General features: G+C 39.2%; 1 protein-coding gene across 1 annotated transcript in view; it reads right to left on the reverse strand.

Annotated features, from left to right (window-relative positions):
* The window catches only part of LOC132401336 (protein eyes shut homolog), a 1,222,700-nt gene that overhangs the window by 551,000 nt on the left and 650,794 nt on the right, over window positions 1-20,906 (reverse strand). The window contains exon 18 of the mRNA XM_059983465.1: window positions 18,768-18,913. Within this exon, the coding sequence (XP_059839448.1) occupies window positions 18,768-18,913 (146 nt within the window). The remainder of the gene's footprint in view (window positions 1-18,767; window positions 18,914-20,906) is intronic.

Below are 20,906 nucleotides of genomic sequence, written 5' to 3' on the forward strand. Positions count from 1 at the left end.
TTCAAGGTCTTTTTATCACATTATCTCACATTCTCAGTATTTATTGCAATTTAGTTATATTTGCTTTTGCAGTTTGTTGTCTTCTGCACTCTGGTTGATTGTTCGTTGAGCCTGTTATAGTTACTATTCTATAGGTTTGTTGAGTATGCCCATAGAACAATGGATCTCAGGGTTGTATATTGTGACATATACAGTATGTACTTTGATAATAAAATTTACTTTGAAATTTGAACTTACTTTCAACGTTAATAATATCCAGAAAGATCACATTGGAACCATGCTGCTGTGAGAGGGTAATAACACTGTTCTGCATTCTGAGACCGATTGCAGGTGACCCAGAGATATACAGAGATTGGGGGATTATTTCAATTATTCCATTTGAAATTGCAGAGAATTCAAAGCTCAGCATGGGGAATCAAAGAGCAGGAGAAATGGCCAACAATTATATTGTTGCATTAAAAGGATTTATCCTCATATTGCAAGTTTTATATTGTAAACCTCTGTGGAATAGATTCATGCCTGGTTAATGTGACAAACTTATTCAGTTCATACTGTGTGGTACATTTCATCTGACTTGCAGTATTGTAACCTTACTCTCTATTTGCTGCTGCCATCAGGAAGGAGGTACAAAAGTCTTTGGTCCCACACCACCAGGTTTAGGAACAGTTATTACCCTTTAATCATCAGGCTCCTGAACCAAGAGTGGATAACTTCACTCACCTCAACTCTGAACTGATCATTGAACACAACCTATGAACTCACTTTCAAGTACTCTACAACCCAAGTTCTAGGTATTATTTGCTTGTTTGTTTATTTATTTCTTGTATTTGCACTGTTTGATTTTTTTGTACATTAGTTGCTTGTGAGTTTTTGTTTTTCTATGGTTTCCCATTGATTTCATTACATTTCTTTATTCTACTGTGAATATCTGCAAGAAAATTAATCCCAGTGTAATATATGGTGACATATACATAATTTAATAATAAATTTACTTTGAACTTTAAAAATTGACGGAAGTGCAGCGAAAAAAAAAACAAGGAGCTTCATCCATCACCAGATAACAGCATGATGCTGACTTCGAGTCAGAAGGTGCAGCAAAAACTCCACTTCCAAAACAAGGATAGTTCCCTGTAAGGGCAAAAGGCACATATCATTGTTGTGGAGGCAAGAGCAACTACTCACCATGCAGAAAGGCACACTTCTACAATCAGTCCATGAGCACTCTGCACAGGTTGGACCACTTCAAATCTGGACACACAACCATCTAGCAATGGAAATCCTGAAATGTCCACAGATCAAGGATACTCGAATAGGCTTGTCTTTCCCAACAACATAGAATGCTACAGCATAGCAGCAGGCCTTTCAGCCACAATGTCATACCAGACCAATTAAATTAATAACCAAATGGCCGACCAACATTGCTTTTGTCTACACAATGTCTGTATCCTTTCAGTTCCCTCTTATTTACATGCGCATTAAAACCCCTCTTAGAATCTCTAAAGTCTCTGTCTCTACCACCACTCCTGGAAACATATTTCAGACACCCATCGGTCTCCGAATAAATAATTTGCCCCTCACATTTCCTGTGAACTTATCCCCCTCACCTTAAATACACGTCCTCTGGGATTAGACAGTTCATCACTATGAAAAAGATACTGTCTATCTATGCTTTTCAGAATCTATCAATCAGATACCCCTTCAGCCTCCGCCACTGCAGAAAAAACAACAGCTATTCACAGAGGATTTAGACGACTTGGTACTAACATTGAAGTATAGAACAGAACCCATTCCAGACAGGCCATGTTGAAAGACAATAATAGAGGTACTGAGTGTCAATCTAAGTGGATCTGAATCAGGCACAGCAGCAGGGTGTACAATTAAGAAAATGCAAGAGGCTTTACTAGAACATATTGAAGAAATATGTGATGATGAATTAATATGGAGCCGGGAGAGACAGAGAGAGTGAGAGCGAGAGAGAAAGAGGACACAGATCATAACTGTGTTGAGTCAACACGTAACACGTTTATCACATCAAGAAGTAATAAGATGCAAGAGATGCTAATAGCTGTAGAGAGGTCCAAGGAAATCAGTAAACAGACTGGATCTGTGATTGTCATATATCTGTGAAGCACTCTTTCAAAGTATATACATTAGTATGTAAATATTATTTTGATTTGGGTATGCATGTAATGTAATGATGTCACTATAGAAGCATTGTAGCATGTCCCAGTTGTTACTGTGCGACAAAATCAACATGTTTATTTCAAAGCTCTGAGAGTTTACAGCAAACAGCACATAAGATGGTCTCGCAGACTGCCTCCAAATGTATAACATATACATGAACACAGATGCACAAAGCGACAGAGCTAAGCACAAGAGATGACAGAGACATGTATTTGGGAGCCTATGCCAATACATGTGCTCCCCTATAGATAGACTCAGAATTATACCTAAAATCTCTTACAAAAATGTACGTACACACAACACACGATCACTACACAGAGAAATATACACACACACACACACACACACACACACTGAGTGGCTACTTTATTGCGTCCACCTATACACCTGCTCATTAATGTAAGTATCTAATCAGCCAGTTATGTGACAGCAACTCAATGCGTAAATGCATGCAGGCATGGTTAGGAGGTTCAGCTGTTGTTCAGATCAAATATCAGATGGGGAAGAAATGTGATCCAAGTGACTTTGACCGTGGAATTATTGCTGGTGCCAGATGAGATGGTTTGAGTACCTCAGAACCTGCTGATCTCCTGGGATCTTAACACGCAACAGTCTCGAGAGTTTACAGAGAATGGTGTGAGAAAACAAAAAAAAAGAAAACCAGTGAAGAGCAGTTCTGTGGGCAAAATCACAGTGTTAATGAGAGAGGTCAGAAGATAATGGCTAGATTGAACCAAACTGACAGGAAGGTGACAGTAACTGAAATAACCACAGGATATACCAAATGAAGTTGCCACTAGGTGTAGATGCTGGCCACACAGACACATACACTCAAATGTCTCATGTGTTATGGTATGCACATGATTGCACCAGCTTTCAGGGTCTAGATGCTCCAGCTCTCTGGAATGTGGATAGCTGGTATGGTCCCTTTAAAGACTCAGCACCGCCCTGCTAACTGATTGCCATATTTTGTTGCCAATTTTTTTTATATTTACAGAGCATTTAAACTGAGGTTAGATAGAACATAGAAGCAAAGAAAACCTATAGCACAATATTCTCGTAAGTCATGCTCCCCAATTCAGACAATATCCTTGTAAATCTCCTCTGTATCCTTTCTCTCGTTTCCACATCCTTTCTGTAGTGAGGTGACCAGAAATGAGCACAGTACTCCAACTGGGGTCTGACCAGGGTTCTATGTAGTTGTAATATTACCTCTCGGCTCTTGAACGCAATCCCACGGTTGATGAAGGCCAATGCACCGTATGCCTTCTTAATCGCAGAGACAATGTGTGCAGCAGTTTTGAGTGTCCTATGGACTCGGACCCTTAGATCCCTATGATTCTCCACACTGTCAAGATTCTAACTGTTAATACTATATTCTGCCATTGTATTTGACCTACCAAAATGAACCACACTTATCTGGGTTGAACTCCATCTACCAATTCTCACCCCAGTTTTGCATCCTATCAATTTCCTGCTGTAACCTCTGACAGCCCTCCATGCTATCCACAACACCCCCCAACTATCAACTCTACCTTGGAAACTCTACATTGGTGCTCAATCATCAACCCTACTTTGGATTGTCATCTAGTGTCTAGTTTGGAACCGTGTCCTTGTTTCAGTCTCTTATTGTGTCTGAATTCTAGTCCCAGATACTCCAGCACCTGGGTCCTAACCATCCTCGCCTAGATCTCCTGTCACAACATGCGCATGAGTGCATAGATGTACATACATATAAACACAGGTGCTGCCCACTCACTTGTGTACAAATAAACTTTCGAGGATATCTGCTGAGGATTTATACAGTACATTTTTCATTTTATACACAATAGAAATTAAGTGATACGGCAACTATTTTCCAAGTATAAAGCTGTCACCCAGGAAACCATTTGTAATGTAAATGATATTTAAAATATCAGTTGAGATGTACTTTAAGGATTGTACCATGTGACTAACTGTTGCAAACATATCCAATGTTAAAGCCTCCAGATGTCCATGTGTCTCTGTGGAGCAAGTACACAAAAGCGGTGCTATCTTAGCTCTCTGTAAGCTTGTCATCAATGCAGGCCTATGTTAGTTTAATTTACCTGCTCTCCTCCGGTACCTTAAAGCAGAATTGTAGAAGGTAAAGCTTTGACAGCTGTTTAACATGCAAAATGAGAATGAGAAAAGTACATGCAGTGATCTTTGGACTGGAGTAGTTTTACTATCAACAGTACAGGACAACAGCAACCATAGAACATTACAGCATCAAAACAGGCCTTTTGGCCCTTCTTGACTGTGCCGAACCATTTTTTCTTCAAATTTTTATTATTATTATTATTATTATTATTCAAAAATAGCACAAGTACATCAAAGTAACAACACTTACTATGTCTCAAAAATAAGAAATTATCTTAAAGATTGAAAATTTTTATGAATTTAAAAAACCCCACTAAGCAAGAAAAATGAGGAAAAAAAAAAGAAACCCATTGGAGGTACAATCCTGGAGCCATGCATCATACAAAAAGCTTCTAAAAATAAACATCAAACCGCCAACAAGAAAGAAAGATATATCAAAAAAATCTACACTTAGATCATGGAGGAAACCTACCAGTTAACTGAAATGATAATAACAAGCAAATGACCCCCATCTCTTCTCAAGATCAAACAAAGGTTCAAAGGTTTGACTTCTAATTTTCTCCAAGCTAAGAAACAGCATCACTTGAGAGAACCATTATAACAAAGTAGGAGCTGATATATTCTTCCATTTCAACAAGATGGCCCTCCTAGCTATCAATGTACCAAACCTGATAACATGAGGAAATCTTCAGATGCTGGAAATTCAAACAACACACACAAAATGCTGGTGGAACACAGCAGGCCAGGCAGCATCTATAGGGAGAAGCACTGTTGACGTCTTGGCCCGAAATGTCGACAGTGCTTCCCTCTATAGATGCTGCCTGTTCCACCAGCATTTTGTGTGTGTTGTAACCCGATAACATGTTGGTCAGACACAGAAATACCATGGATATTTTGAGGAGTTATTCCAAAAAGCACAGTCAATTTATTAGGTTGTAAGTTGATTCTGAGTGCTTTAGAAATTGTCGAAAAGACTGACTTCCAAAACTGTTTTAACATAGAACATGACCAGAACACATGTGTCAGTGTAGCTATCTCAGTTTTACATCTATCACAATACTTGTCAACATTGGGAAATATTTTAGAAAGTCTCTCCTTCATCAAATGGTAATGATGTACAATTTTAAATTGAATCATTGAATGACTAGCACAGATCGAAGAAGAGTTAACCAGCTTCAGAATCCGCGTCCAATCCTCCCATATAAAAGTCAAATTGAGTTCCTTTTCCCAAACCTGTTTAATCTTAAGTAAAGGACGCTTATCCCATTGTAATAATAAATTATAAATTCTTCCAATAGAACCTTTCAACGAGGGGTTCGTATTCATAATAGTATCTCACAATTCAGCCTCCAATATGTAAGGAAAATTACTTAAATATTTTTGTAAAAAATGGCTAACTTGAAGATATTGTAAAAAATGTGAGTATGAGAGAGAATACTTATCGGCTAATTGTTTAAAAGACATCAATCTGCCTTCTTTAAGTAAATCCAAAAAAGAATTAATGCCTTTATTTTTCCAAAGTAAAAGAATTGGATCACTCCACGGTTTAAACAGGTAATTATGATAAATTATACTACAAAGTTTAAATTTTTTAAGATTAAAAAAATTGCGGAACTGGAGCCAAATTTGTAAAGAGTGCTTAGCCACAGGATATAGGTTTAAATTAGCAACTTTAGCTAATTATATAGGTAGAGCAACTCCGAATAACGAAGTTAAATAAAACTGTTTCACAGCTCTCAGTTCCAGGTCTACCCAAATTGGCCGATCATTCCTATCACCCCAATATAACCAAAAGGACGTATACCGCAAATTAACAGCCCAATAATACATTCTCAGATTAGGCAAAGCAAGACCTCTGTCCTTTTTCAACTTTTGCAAATGACATTTACCAATTCTTGGTCTTTTATTATTGCAAATAAAAGATAGAATAATAGAATCAATCTGATCAAAAAAACTTCTTAGTCAAAAAAACAGGAATATTCTGAAATAAATATAAAAATTCTGGTAAAATCATCTTTTTAATTACATGAATATAACCAACAAGTGAAAATGTAAGTGGGCTCCATCTACGAAATGAATACTTCATAGAGTCCACTAAATCAGGAAAATTGGCCTTATAAAGATCCTTATATTTTTTAGTAATTATAACATCTAAATATCTAAAAGAATCCATAATTTTAAAAGGAATATTTTCATATATAGAGACAGATTCACTTAAAGGAAGTAATTCACTTTGACTAAAATTTATTTTATATCCTGAAAAGTCTACAAATTTGTCAAATAATTTTAGCAGAGCAGGAACAGATTCTTCAGGCTTAGAAATGTATACCAATAAATCATCAGCGTAAAGAGAGATCTTGTGCATGGTCTCATTCACAAAAATCCCATGAATATTTTTGGCTTCACGAAGAGCAATAGCAAGGGGTACTAATATTAAGTTAAATAACAAAGGACTTAATGGACAACCTTGTCTTGTCCCCCGTGATAGCTGAAAAAAAGGAGACAACAAACAATTTTTCTGCTTAGTCCCACTGACCTGCACCAGGACCATATCCCTCCATATACCTCTCATCCATGTACCTGTCCAAGTTTTTCTTAAATGTTAAAAGTAAGCCCACATTTACGACTTCATCTGGCAGCTCATTCCACACTCCCTCCACACTCCCACCACACTCTATGTGAAGAAGTCTCTCCCCCAATGTTCCCTTTAAATTTTTCCCCCTTCACCCTTAACCCATGTCCTCTGTTTTTTTTCTCTCCCCTAGCCTCAGTGGAAAAAGCCTGCTTGCATTCAGTCTATCTATACCCATCATAATTTTATATACTTCTATCAAATCTCCCCTCACTCTTCTACGCTCCAGGGAATAAAGTCCTAACCTATTCAACCTTTCTCTGTAACTCAGTTTTTCAAGTCCCAACAACATTCTTGTAAACCTTCTCTGCACTCATTCAACCTTATTAATATCCTTTCTGTAATTAGGCGACCAAAACTGCACACAATACTCCAAATTTGGTCTCACCAATGTCTTATACAACCTCACCATAACATTCCAACTCTTATACTTAATACTTTGATTTATAAAGGCCAATGTACCAAAAGCTCTCTTTATGACCCTATCTACCTGTGATGCCACTTTTAGGGAATTTTGTATCTGTATTCCCAGATCCCTCTGTTCTACTGCACTCCTCAGTGCCCTACCATTTACCTTGTATGTTCTACCTTGATTTTTCCTTCCAAAGCGCAATAGCTCACACTTGTCTGTATTAAACTCCATCTGCCATTTTTCAGTCCATTTTTCCAGTTGGTCCAGATACCTCTGCAAGCTTTGAAAACCTTTCTCACTGTCCACTACACTGCCAATCTTTGTATCATCAGCAAATTTGCTGATCCAATTTACCAAATTATCATCCAGATCATTTATATAGATGACAAATAACAATGGACCCAGCACTGATCCCTTTGGCACACCACTAGTCACAGGCCTCCACTCAGAGAAACAATCCACCACTACCACTCTCTGACTTCTCCCATTGAGCCAATGTCTAATCCAATTTACTACCTCACCATGTATACCTAGCGACTGAATCTTCCCAACTAACCTCCCATGTGGAACATTGTCAAAGGCCTTACTGAAGTCCATGTAGACAACATCCACTGCCTTCCCTTCATCCACTTTCCTTGTAACCTCCTCGAAAAACTCTCCTCAAAAAAGATTTGTTAAACATGACGTACCATGCACAAAGCTGTGTTGACTCTCCCTAATGTCCCTGTCTATCTAAATACTTGTAGATCCTATCACTTAGTACTCTTCCAATAATTTACCTACTACCAACATCAAATTTACCAGCCTATAATTTCCCAGATTACTTTTTGAGCCTTTTTTAAACAACAACAACATGAACTATCCTCCAATCCTCCGGCACCTCACCTGTGGATACAGACATTTTAATTATATCTGCCAGGGCCCCTGCAATTTCAACACTAGAAGTAACTTGAGATCTCTGCTGTTAAACCTTTCCACACAGCACCAAAGAGGCTGCAGAGAAAGCACGTGAGCTTGCAGGCATACAATACAAATATTTAGTAACATCTGAGAAAAGACATTATGTAGCCAACACATTAAATCAAGCCTACTTCGTCATAAAATGTTTGAGATAATTGGAATGGCGAGATATTATCCAGTCTTTCAGTTATTGAATGAGGAGGTTACCAGACAAAATGTTACAAAAACATAAAAATATAGAAAACCTACAGCACAACACAGGACCATCGGCCCATAATGCTCTGCTGAACATGTCCTTACCTTAGCTAAAAAATTGCCTAGGGTTACCCATATTTTTCCAAGATCCGTGTACCTATCTAGGCGTCTCTTAAAAGACCCTATAGTATCCGCCTCCACCAATGTTGCCAGCAGCCCATTCCATGCACTCACCACTCTGTGTAAAAAATTTACCCCTGCCATCTCCTCTGTACAAACTTCCAAGCACCTTAAAACTGTGCCCTCTTGTGCTAGCCATTTCAGTCCTGGGAAAAAGCCTCTGACTAACCACACGATCAATGCCTCTCATCATCTTATACACCTCTATCAGGTCACCTCTCATCCTCCATCGCTCCAAGGAGAAAAGGCCAAATTCACTCAACCTATTCTCATAAGGCATGCTCCATAATCCAGGCAACATCCTTGCAAATCTCCTCTGCACCATTTCATTTTTTCTAATAAATTTTTTAATGAGTTTCTACAATGCGAAAAACAAAAAAAAACAGTAAAGAAAGGTTTATACAGTGCAAAGCAAACGTGTCAAATGTACGGTTCATAACAATTAAGAAAAAGCACCCATAGTAGAATTATATAAAATTAGTCACCACCCCACTCTCCCACTACCCAACTCCAAGCTAACTTTATGATATATAAAAAAAAGTTAATCAGAACTTTTATCACCACAGAGCTGTATTTATAAAAAGTTATATTGCCTCCTACCTGAACTATAATATGTCTACACATCAAAAGAAAAGGTAAATCTTAACCGAAAGAAGCTGGAAGTATGGGATTTAAATGTAAAAGAAAAAAGGGAGGGATGCACCCCTAATCTAAATGGGAATTATGAAAATATTCAAGGTCCCCACACCTTTTGGAACTTCACATCTGAATTAAGAAGTGAATAATGAATCTTTTCAAGGTCTAAGCAGGACATAATGTCTCGAAGCCATTGAGCATGAGTGGGTGGGGCAGCGTCTCTCCACCTAATAAGAACCACACGTCTGGCGGAAAGAGAGGTGAAGGACAATATACAACACTTAGTCAGAGTCAGATGCATGTCAACTTCTCCTGAAGTGCTGAGAAGAGCAATCAGAGGGTTAGGTTCCGAGTAGTAATTAAGTATATGAGATAAAGTTTTTAAAAAATCTTTCCAGAATTTCTCCAATCTAGGACAAGCTCAATACATATGAATAAGGGAAGCCTCTCCCCCTTTTCACTTATCGCAACAGGGACTAACATCAGGATAGAACCGCGACAATTTAGTTTTAGACATATGAGCCCTGTGTACAACCTTGAACTGTAAAAGGCAGGGGCGAACACATAGAGAAGTTGAATTAACTGACTTGAGAATTGAGTCCCAAACTTTGTCAGATAGAAGAAAATTTAAATCATGCTCCCAGGCAGTTTTAATTTTGTCAAAGGGGGTTCGCCTCAACATCGCTAACATATCTCAAATAGTAGATATTACACCTTTACCCAATGGTTTCATATGAAGAAACAAATCCACAACATTTTTTATCAGATACCTCAGGGAAGTTTGATATTAAGGGGTTGATAAAATGTCTAATTTGGAGATATCTAAAGAAATGAGTGTTAGGCAGGCCAAACTTTACAGACAGTTGTTGAAAAGTTGCAAAGCACTTGTCTATGAAAAGATCTTCAAAGCACCAAATGCCCTGTCTGTGCCAGTCTAGAAGTGTTAAATCCTGCATAGAAGACTGAAAAAGATGATTATATAGAATAGGACTAGAGAGAGAAAAACCGTGAACTCCATTATATTTTCTGAGCCCATATTCTCAGAGTGTGTCTGATAACTGGATTAACAATTGATTTAGGCAAATGGCAAGGGAAGTGCGGATCCCAGAAATGTGGAGATATTTTTATTAGAGTTCAACTCCATTGCCCCATATTGGGCAGTCAGACTGATTATAAAAGTAAGGCCAAAAGATAAGAAATGTGTGTTGGCTGCCCAGTAATATAACTGAAAATTGGGCAAGGCCATACCACCTGCCCGTTTAGATTTCTGAAGGTGAGCTCTCTGCACCATTTCTATAGTTTCCACATCTTTCCTGTAGTGAGGTGACCAGAACTAAGCACAGTACTCTAAGTGGGGTCTGGCCAGGGTCCTATATAGCTGTAACATTACCTCTCAGCTCTTAAACTGAATCCCATGGTGGATGAAGGCCTTCTTAATCACAGAGTCAACATGCACAGCAGCTTTGAGTGTCCTATGGACTTGGACACCAAAATCCCTCTGATCCTCTACACTGCGAAGAGTCTTACCATTAATGCTATATTCTGCCATCATATTTGACCTACCAAAATGAACCACTTCACACTTAGCTGGGTTGAAGTCCATCTGCCACTTCTCCGCCCAGTTTTGCATCCTATCAATGTCCCACTGTAACCTCTGACAGCCCTCCACACTATCCACAACACCCCAACCTTTGTGTCATCAGCACATTTTCTAACCTATCCCTCCACTTCCTCATCCAGGTCATTTATAAAAATCACGAAGAGAAGGGATCCCAGAACAAATTCCCAAGGAAAACCACTGGTGACTGACCTCCATGCAGTATATGACCCGTCTACAAACACTCTTTGCCTTCTGTGGGCAAGCCAATTCTGGATCCACAAAGCAAGGTCCCCTTGGATCCCATGACCCCTTTCTCAACAAGCCTTGCCTGGAGTACTTTATACAGTACATCTACTGCTCTACCTTCATTAACGTGTTTAGTCACATCCTCAAAAAATTCAATCAGGCTTGTAAGGCACAACCTACCTTTTACGAAGCCATGCTGACTATTCCTAATCATATTATGCCTCTCCAAATGTTCATAAATCCTGCCTCTCAGGATCTTTTCCATCAATTTATCAACCACTGAAGTAAGATTCACTGATCTATAATTTCCTGGGCTATCTCTACTCCCTTCCTTGAATAAGGGAACAACATCTGCAACTCTCCAACCCTCAGGAACCTTTCCCATCCCCATTGATGATGCCAACATCAACATCAGAGGCTTAGTAATCTCCTCCCTTGCCTCCCACAGCAACCTGGGGTACATCTCATCTGGTCCCAGAGACGCATCCAACTTGATATTTCCCAAAAGCTCCAGCTCATCCTCTTTCTCAATATCTATATACTCAAGGTTTTCAATCCACTGCAAGTCATCCCTACAATCACCAAGATCCTTTTCCGTAGTGAATACTGAAGCTAAGTATTCATTAAGTACCTCTGCTATTTCCTCTGGTCCCTTACACACTGTTCCACTGTCACACTTGATTGGTCCTATTATCTCGCACCTTATCCTCTTGTCTTGATATACTTGTAGAATGCCATGGGGTTTTCCATAATCCTGCTCAACAAGGCCTTCTCATGGCATCTTCTGGCTCTCCTAATTTCATTCTTAATCTTCTTCCTGATAGCCTAATAATCTTCTGGATTTCTATTATTACCTAGTTCTTTGAGCCTTTTATAAGCTTTTCTTTCTGACTAGATTTTCAACAGCCTCTGTACACCATGCTTCCTGTACACTAAGATCCTTTCCCTGTCATATTGGAACATATCTATGCAGAACTTCATGCAAATATCCCCGGAACATTTGCCACATTTCTTCCATACATTCCCCTGAGAACATCTGTTCCCAATTTATGCTTCCAAGTTCCTGCCTGATAGCTTCATAATTCCTCTTACTCCAATTAAATGCTTTCCTAACTTGTTTGTTCCTATCCCTCTCCAATGATATGGTAAAAGAGATAGAATTGTGATCGCTATCTCCAAAATGCTCTCCCACTGAGAGACCTGACACCTGACCAGGTTAATTTCCCAATACCAGATTAAGTACAGTCTCTCCTTCTGTAGGGAAGGAAACCGTATGTCAGGAAACCTTCCTGAACATACCTAACAAACTCTACCCCATCTAAACCCCTTGCTCGATGGAGATGTCAGTCAATATTTGAGAAATTAAAATCTCCCACCATGCCAACCCTGTTATTACACCTTTCCAGAATTTGTCTCTGTGCCTGCTCCTCAATGGCCCTATTGAGAGGTCTGTAAAAACACCCAGTGGAGTTATTGACCCCTTCCTGTTTCTAACTTCCACCCACCGAAACTCAATAGACAATCCTTCCATGACTTAATGACTGGTGAATGCATGGAACACCCTGCAGGGGTGGTGGTAGAGACAGATACATTAGGGGCATTTAAGAAACTCTTAGATAGGCTCATGGCTGATAGAAAAGTGGAGGTCTATATAGGAGGAATTGATTTCTCAAATATTAAGGGCTGAAGAACCCATACTAGGCTATAATGTTCAAATATTCTTTACAGATGGCTGCTTGTATAAGAGCAGCCTGGCTCAATGATGAGCCAGTATGCATTTTAGCCAACTTTATCTGAACCAGTCTTTTGATTTATTGGGCAATGTCTAACATAGAACTAGAACTATGAATCATTCTTCCGTTTCATACCTTCCAAATAAGTTATATTCTGGACTTAGGAATATCTTTTCTGCTATGACCAACTACTCTTTGACAGAAGATTCACCTTCAGTGTCATGGATGATTAAGTATAAGCCTGGCAGATGTAAACAAATGTCATCCTTTAAAGAAAGAAATATTTTGAAACAACATGCATAAAATGCTGGTGGAACACAGCAGGCCAGGCAGCATCTACAGGAAGAGGTACATTCAACGTTTCGGGCCAAGACCCTTCGTCCTGATGAAGGGTTTTGGCTCGAAACATCGACTGTACTTCTTCCTATAGAAGTTGCCTGACCTGTTGTGTTCCACCAGCATTTTGTGTGTGTTGCTTGAATTCCCAGCATCTGCAGATATCCTCGTGTTTGCGAAATATCTTGAAACTTGCCAATTTAAGACTGTTTCTCTGATTTCTGGTTCTGGTTTTCGCAAATAATGCTAAACATAACCCATAAAACTGTACTGTAACATAGAATGCAAATTGAATATGTGGTGTGTATTTAGAGAGACACAATATTAAGACAAGACAGGTCTACTACTCATATCATAACTCTTACACAATTCTGGCTGGCAGTATCTCATTTTTAAAGATCAAAACCATGAGCCCTCATCACATCAGTTGCCCAAATCTGAAGGTCTGCATTCCTTCCCTAAAGCTCTCTGCTTCTCCTTATCTAGTTTGTCCTTTAAAATCTCCTTAAAATTTACCCTTTTGATCAAATTTTTACTTGTAACTTTTTATACAATTTTTCATGCTCTTGAGAAATGTCTTATGATATTATACTGTAACTGGAAGCTTGTACAAATGTAATACTTTAGTCAATTGCACTTTCCTATTTCTAAATGTCCTTATGGCCTTAAGGGTGTTGTAAAGGTTTTGTGGTGAGATAAGCAGGAATTTGTTTGCCCAAGAAAGTCTTTTATTTCTTTCTCTTCTGATTGGTTATTGTTTTCATTTGCAAAATCCTTCTAAACACATGTTTCATATATCTTTATTTCCAACGGTGTGAAAGAATGGCTTGGTAAGCATGTTCTTTCTATACAAAAGCAAAATATAACAGATGCAGAAAATCTAAAATGAAAGCAGAGAATGCTGGAAGGGCTCACCAAATCAGGCAGTATCTCTGAATGTCAAAGCATGGACATGTTGAAACTTCATGAAGCTAACACATTCACACTTTCATTCTACAGATTAAGCCATAGCAGATACATCCTTTGGGCTGAAATACCCGAGATGATAAACTGACCTTCTAATCCGGTCATTGACAAAGATTCTTGTATCATCACTAGTAAAGATAAGGTCTTGGAGGACTGAACAGCAGCCAGTGTTGTTCCTTTCTTCAAGGGGAGAAATGGAGATAATCCATGAAATTTACAGCTGGTGAACTTCACATCAAAGCAAGTGAATTTCCTGGAGAGGAATTTAGCGATAAGATTTATGCGCATGAGGTTGCCGGAACAGAACCAGTCAGCAGAGATCTGTGCAGGGCAGATCATGTCTTACAAAGCTGGTTGAGTTTTCTGGGGATGACAGATGTGATTAATGAATATAGATCTGTGAATTGTTAACTAGATGGACTTTAGGAAGGTGTTTGACAAAGTCGCTCAAGGTAGGCTGATGCTGAAGGTTGGAAGGCAAGGCATCCATGGCCACTTGGCAGTTTCGATTCAGAATTGGCTTGCTCATACAAGACGGAGTAGCGGTGGAATGGTGAAGGTGAAAGACTCTGACCAGTGGGGTTGTTGCTGCAGATATAAAAGCTTGGCTGGGTGTATTTCTTGAAAATCAGGTCACCACATTATGGAAGGATGTGGTGACTTTGGAAAGGCTGCAGATGAAATTTACCAGGATTTACCATTTAGAGCAGGGGTGTCAAACTCATTTTAGGTCACTGGCCGGATTGGGCAAAATGCAGCTTCATGCGGGTCGGATCAGTCGGGCGCGTGCGAACGCAGCTTTCATTGCCTCCATTTTTTCAGCCTGTTCTCATGTGTCTCAGTCTCTGCTATAACTACAAAGTGTTTCACTTCACAAATTCTGTTTCTTGTGAAGAAGACTGCTGAGCAAGCATTATTTTTATGATTGGTATTAGCTTACAATCATAGGCTTCATATCGCCGGGCCATTAATAATTAAAATAATAGATCTATCTAAAATGATCTCGCGGGCCAGATATAATTGTACACCGGGCCGGATACGGCCCGCGGGCCTTGAGTTTGACACCTATCATTTAGAGGGTATAAACTGTACGGTGAGTGTGAACAACTTTGGGTTGTTTTCTCTGGTGTGCTGTAGGCTGAGTGGAGATCTGGTACAAGTTTGTAAGATTACAAGAGTCATAGGTAAACCATCAAAATCTATTTTCCATGGTTGAAATGTCAAGGATGTGAGTGGGGGAAGTTTGAAAGGATGTGTGGGGCAAGTTTATTTTCACAGAGAGAGGTAGGTGTCTGGAGTGGGCTGCTGTCATGGAAACAGATATGATAGGGGCATTTAAGAGGCTGTTAGATGGACAACTGAACCAGCAGAGAATGGTGGGATATGGAGCAGGCACAAGCGGATGAGAATTTGCTTAATATGCCATTGTGACTCAGTGGCTTGCTCCTGTCCGACATTCTATGTAAAAGAACACAACCCTGGCTTATCCAATCTTTCCACATGGCTATTATTTTTCAGTCTATGCAATATTTTATTTAGTATTCTCTGCACCTTCCCCAGTGCAATCACATTTTCCCTGTATCATAGAGTCATAGAGAAGTACAGCACAGAAACAGGCCCGTTGGCCCATCTGGTCCATGCCAAAACCATCTAAACTGCTTACTTTCAACACCTTACATCGGGACCATAACCCTCCATATCCAAACTTCTCTTAAACATTGAATTTGAGCTCCCATGCACCACTTGTGCTGACAGCTCATTCCATACTCTCACCCTCTGAATGAAAAAGTTTTCCCTCATTTTCCCCTTAAACTTCTCACCTTCCAACCTTAAACCATCATCTCTGGTTGTAGTCCCACCCAACCTCAGCAGAAAAAGTTTCTGGGGAAATCCCTATCTGTACCCCTCATCACCCTATTCCCCTGTAACCAGAGCAGGACGCATAACTTGGTTAAGAGAGAAAAGTATCCCTTTTGTCTTCCAATCTGTCTAATTGCGTCTGTGCTTCTTGGCTCTATCTGTAGCGAAGAAAGAAATGTCAATGTTTCCATTAAGAGTGTGCAATAATTCCAACCCTTGCCAATGACAGAGGCCAAATCCATGAAAATGTGACTGTTTTAGGTGGGCACCTTGGTCAGCATGGATGAGTCGGGTGGATGGCCTTTTTAAATGCTACATCACTCTATGATTTTATCTGCAGAGAAAGAAAGTGTCAATGGGTGAACTGTGTGAAGTTGAGAGAGTGCAGCATTTCCAAAATATAATTTCTGCTTGTACTCCCTGATTTCACTTTCTCCCTACTCAGCAAATATCTGGTGGGTGAGAGCTCACCAATGTGATGATGTCAAAATGAATGCTTTTGTTCCATTTTATCAGTATCAGTTCAATATCACCACACCTGAGAAACCAATGCTAACAAACTAAACCCGACAGCTTCTGGACACGGTAGCGAGGAAGATTCAAGCTATTCTGTGAGGTTTCAATGTCAATAACAGAAAGAGGACAAAAACAGAGGACTGAAAAACAGAAAAATATGTTTTGATTAAAATGTATATTTATGCACCTGTTTTTGATTCAAAGTGCTCCCTCAGGGTAAACTGCAAGCAGCAACAACAATAATAAACAACAAAGCTCTTATTAACTGCTGCATATTTTACAACAAACAGTAATAACTGACATATTGATTTGAATGTCTTCTCTTCATTATTCAAACATGTGATTGCTAAATTCACAGTGAATGAGTGCATTTTTTCATTCCTATAAAACACTGACACAAACCAAATATAAATGTCTGCACAGGGCATAAATCACTTCATGCACCTTTTAATTGTCTCGTCAAGACATTTCCATAAAATGACTTCTCGAGATGCCTTGCCAATGAATTGCTTCTAACTGGAAGAACTATTATCATGGGAACATTGCCATATTTCAGCAATTCAAAAATGGATGGTTTCGATATCATCGACCCCTCCACAGGTGTATAAATAAGAACAAGAACATTCTATATCCAATTGCTTCGACACTCCTGCTGCAAATAACACTTAGAGCAAAGAAAACACCACCAAATAACACAGATCAATCATACCGGTGCCCAGGATGAGCTGCCTTAGCGACTATTGCCCGGTAGCTACTCCCAGCTACTATGATGAAGTGCTTTGAAAGGATGGTTATAGCAAGAATTAACTCCTGCCTGAGCAAGGACCTGGACCCATTGCAACTTGCCTACCAGTACAACAGGTCTACAGTGGACACAATCTCAATTGTGCTGCACTGGACTTGAGATCACCTAACCAGCAGCAATACCACATCAGATAGCAGTTTATTGATCAGAGATGCACCGAACTGCTGTTGCAATAAACAAATTTTACCACATATGTCTGTGACAATAAACCTGACTCTGATTCTGGTAATATGATTATGATCACCTGTTTAAAACAATTTCATCAAATTATAATACCCAAGGCTAGTTTTACTTTACAAAATCAGATTCCAAAGTTATACAGTCTTTTAGTATAGAACAGTGACTATCCAATAATGAGAGCTTCTCAGGGAAAGTCACAAATTTGGGTATTACATGGCCCCTCACAAATCTGGCAGTGACATTATATCTAGAAATAATTCAAATACTTCTTAAGTTCGTGTAAAATCAAACACATTAAAAGCAAATTAAAATACTGATATACATACTTGCCTTTAGACTTAAACAAGAAAAAGACGAAGTCCAAGATTTTGGTCCTGAATTGATTATTCCCAGTAGGATTTTGTCTAATATTTCAGAAAGCTGTTGAAAGAGCATTATATCTGTATGTTCCCAAGGTAAGTACTCTATGGAGAAGTTACTATTCTCAGCAGAGCTTGGAGGAATGAAAGTAATAATTTGCAATGTACTGAGCAAGTACCTAAAATGAAATTTTCTGTTTTGGGAATTAAGATGTCCGTGTCAGACTAATCTCAAAAGGAGTGTGCTCTTCAGAGCCGTGTTCTCTTTCAACATTATTAAGGCTGAATTTGTAGTGCAGGATTAAGAGGAAGGAAAAACATTCCTAGAAGTTTAGATGAATAATTAATAATAAGATTAATTACAATCCTTAAACACTTATAAAAATATTTTCATCAACAATTGTTTTTTGGAGTTTATCTAACATAGTGAAATATCCTTAAGTGTCTTCCAGGAACAGTTGCAAAAGAAAAATAATGTTAAACCATACTTCTGAAATAAAAAGTGTTAAATTTCATGGGACTTAAATGGAAAGGGATGGAAAGGACTGGCAGGGGAGTTGTGGAGGTTAGAGACTTATGATACAGAGTCTCTCCAGTGATGATGAAGAGATGGAAATCCAGAATGCAAAAGACAGGAGAGGCAGAGATCACGGATATTTATAAGTTACAGAGATAAGAGATGTTGCGGCAGCAGAGGGACTTTAAATCACAAAACCAGATGGGCTTGGCTGGCATACATTGTGCACCTTTGTATCGCTAAGCACGGTGTTTCAGTTGCATCTCCCTGTGACAGAAGAGAGACGGAAATACACTTGTTGCATTAGCATTCACATAGCATTTGTGTACCTGTAAATCCATGGGAACAGAGACACTGGAAGCCTCCAGGCATATTATAACAGCTGCCATTGTTCAGACAAGGTAGAAGCACACACTCGTTCACATCCAGTTCACATAATATCCCGTAGTAACCTGCCGTACAATTGCATTGGAACCTGAGGGGGAAATGCATACACAAACACAAATTAAATCAATAATATCAATCAACCAAGTGTGAGTGAGAAAAACACCTTGTGTGTTATCCATCTGGCTATTGATTTTGGTCTTGGGTCTATTCAGATACAGAGGTGGTATAATTGGTTGACATTGTTAATTTTTATTTGTACTGTTACCAGAGCAAAGCTAATTTGTTTCAGACATTCCTTGCCTTTCATCAGAGGTTATATTGGAGTTAAAACTAATTACTTATGCACAAAGAGTGAAGTTTGAAGAGAACTACATATTGATGCAGTCATGAGGAAGGCACACCAGCTGTTCAACTTCACTAGGAATTGGAGCAGATTTGGTATGTGACCAGAGACTTTTGCGAATTTCAATAAATGTATGGTGGAGAGCATTCTATCTGTTCACATCAATAGGACGCTCCAGTGAACAGGATCACAAAAGAGTGCAGACGGGTACAGACGAAGCTAGCTTCATCATGGGCACAATGCTCCAGGCCACTGAGCTGCATCAAGAAGGCAGTATCCACAAGATGGTGTGACATAGGGGCCAAAATAGGCTATTCAGGCCCATCAAGTCTACTCCACCTTTCCATCATGGCTGATTTATTATTCCTTTCAACCCCATTCTCCTGCCTTCTCTCTGGAACCTTTGATGCTCATGATCAATTGCATGCCACCTTCCCAATACTACTGTCTGGCAGGAGGTACTACAGGAACCTGAAGACCCACACTTAATGATTTAAGAACAGTTCTTCCCCTCTGCCATCAGATTTCTGAACAGTCTGTGAATCCATGAACACTACCTTGCTATTCCTCTTTTTTGCATTATATTTATTTTGTAATTATATTAATTTTTATGATCTTGCACTGTACTGCTGCTGCAAAACAGTAAATTTCACTTCATACAAGCCCGTGATAAGAAACCTGATTCTGATACAGACAGATATTGGATGGAATGCCTGCATAAGTCTTAATAGTTTTATGTTAATTAAACTGGCTCCAAGGTCAGACTGATTATTTAGTGCTATCTCTGAATCCATGTGTAGACTGCAAGTTTATGTTACGTTTATCTGACTCACAGACACACCCCTTAAAGAAATTATACATTTTCCCAAATACTGTAAATATATTTCAAATGTCCTCCGTGGAAAGAGTTAGGAATACAAAGTTTCTGAGAGTACTCATACTGGGCAATCTCACCTGGTCCCTGGGCACTGCCTCTTTAGTCAAGAAAGCACAGCTTTGTCTCCACTTCCTGAAGAGATTGAGGTGAGTGAGACTAGTTTTTACAAAAGCACCACTGGGAGCTTCCTGATCAGCTGCATCACCATATGGAATGGGAATTGCAAAGCATCTGACCACAAGTCCCTACTAAGAATTGTGAAGACTGCTGAGAGGATCACTGGTGATAACTCCATCCAAGATATTTCTCAGGAGCTTTGCATCTGCAGGGTCTTTAGTAATGTCAAGGATCCCTCCCATCCCTCCCACGATCTTTCTACTCCTGCAATCAGGCAGGAGGTACTATAGCATTAGGACATGAGAAGGTAGGATGGAAAACAGCTTCTTCCCCCAGCCTTCGAGACGACTGAACTCCCGGCCACCATCCACATCTCATTACCTATGAAGCACCAGTAGCATTATACCATTTACATTTAAGATTGTGTCATATTTGCACCTTATGCTAAATTGCTAATCTTCTGGAATATATTTTGTAATTTGTTTCTTTATTTGTGGTAATATTACTTTATGTGTTGTGTGTAAGTTATATGTACTGTGTTGTGTCCCTGATCAGGAGGAACATTGTTTTGTTTTGTAGTTGTACAAGTATACAGTTGAATCACAGTAAACTGAACTTGAACCTGAAAGGAAGAGTAACGTTTAAGGTGGGTGTCCAATCACGAACAAGAGAAAATATTCAGATACTGGAAATCCAAGCAACACACACAAAATGTTGCAAGGGCTCAGCAGGCCTTGCAGCATT

This window comes from Hypanus sabinus, chromosome 10 (genome assembly GCF_030144855.1).
Source record: "Hypanus sabinus isolate sHypSab1 chromosome 10, sHypSab1.hap1, whole genome shotgun sequence".
Taxonomy (NCBI): Eukaryota; Metazoa; Chordata; class Chondrichthyes; order Myliobatiformes; family Dasyatidae; genus Hypanus; species Hypanus sabinus.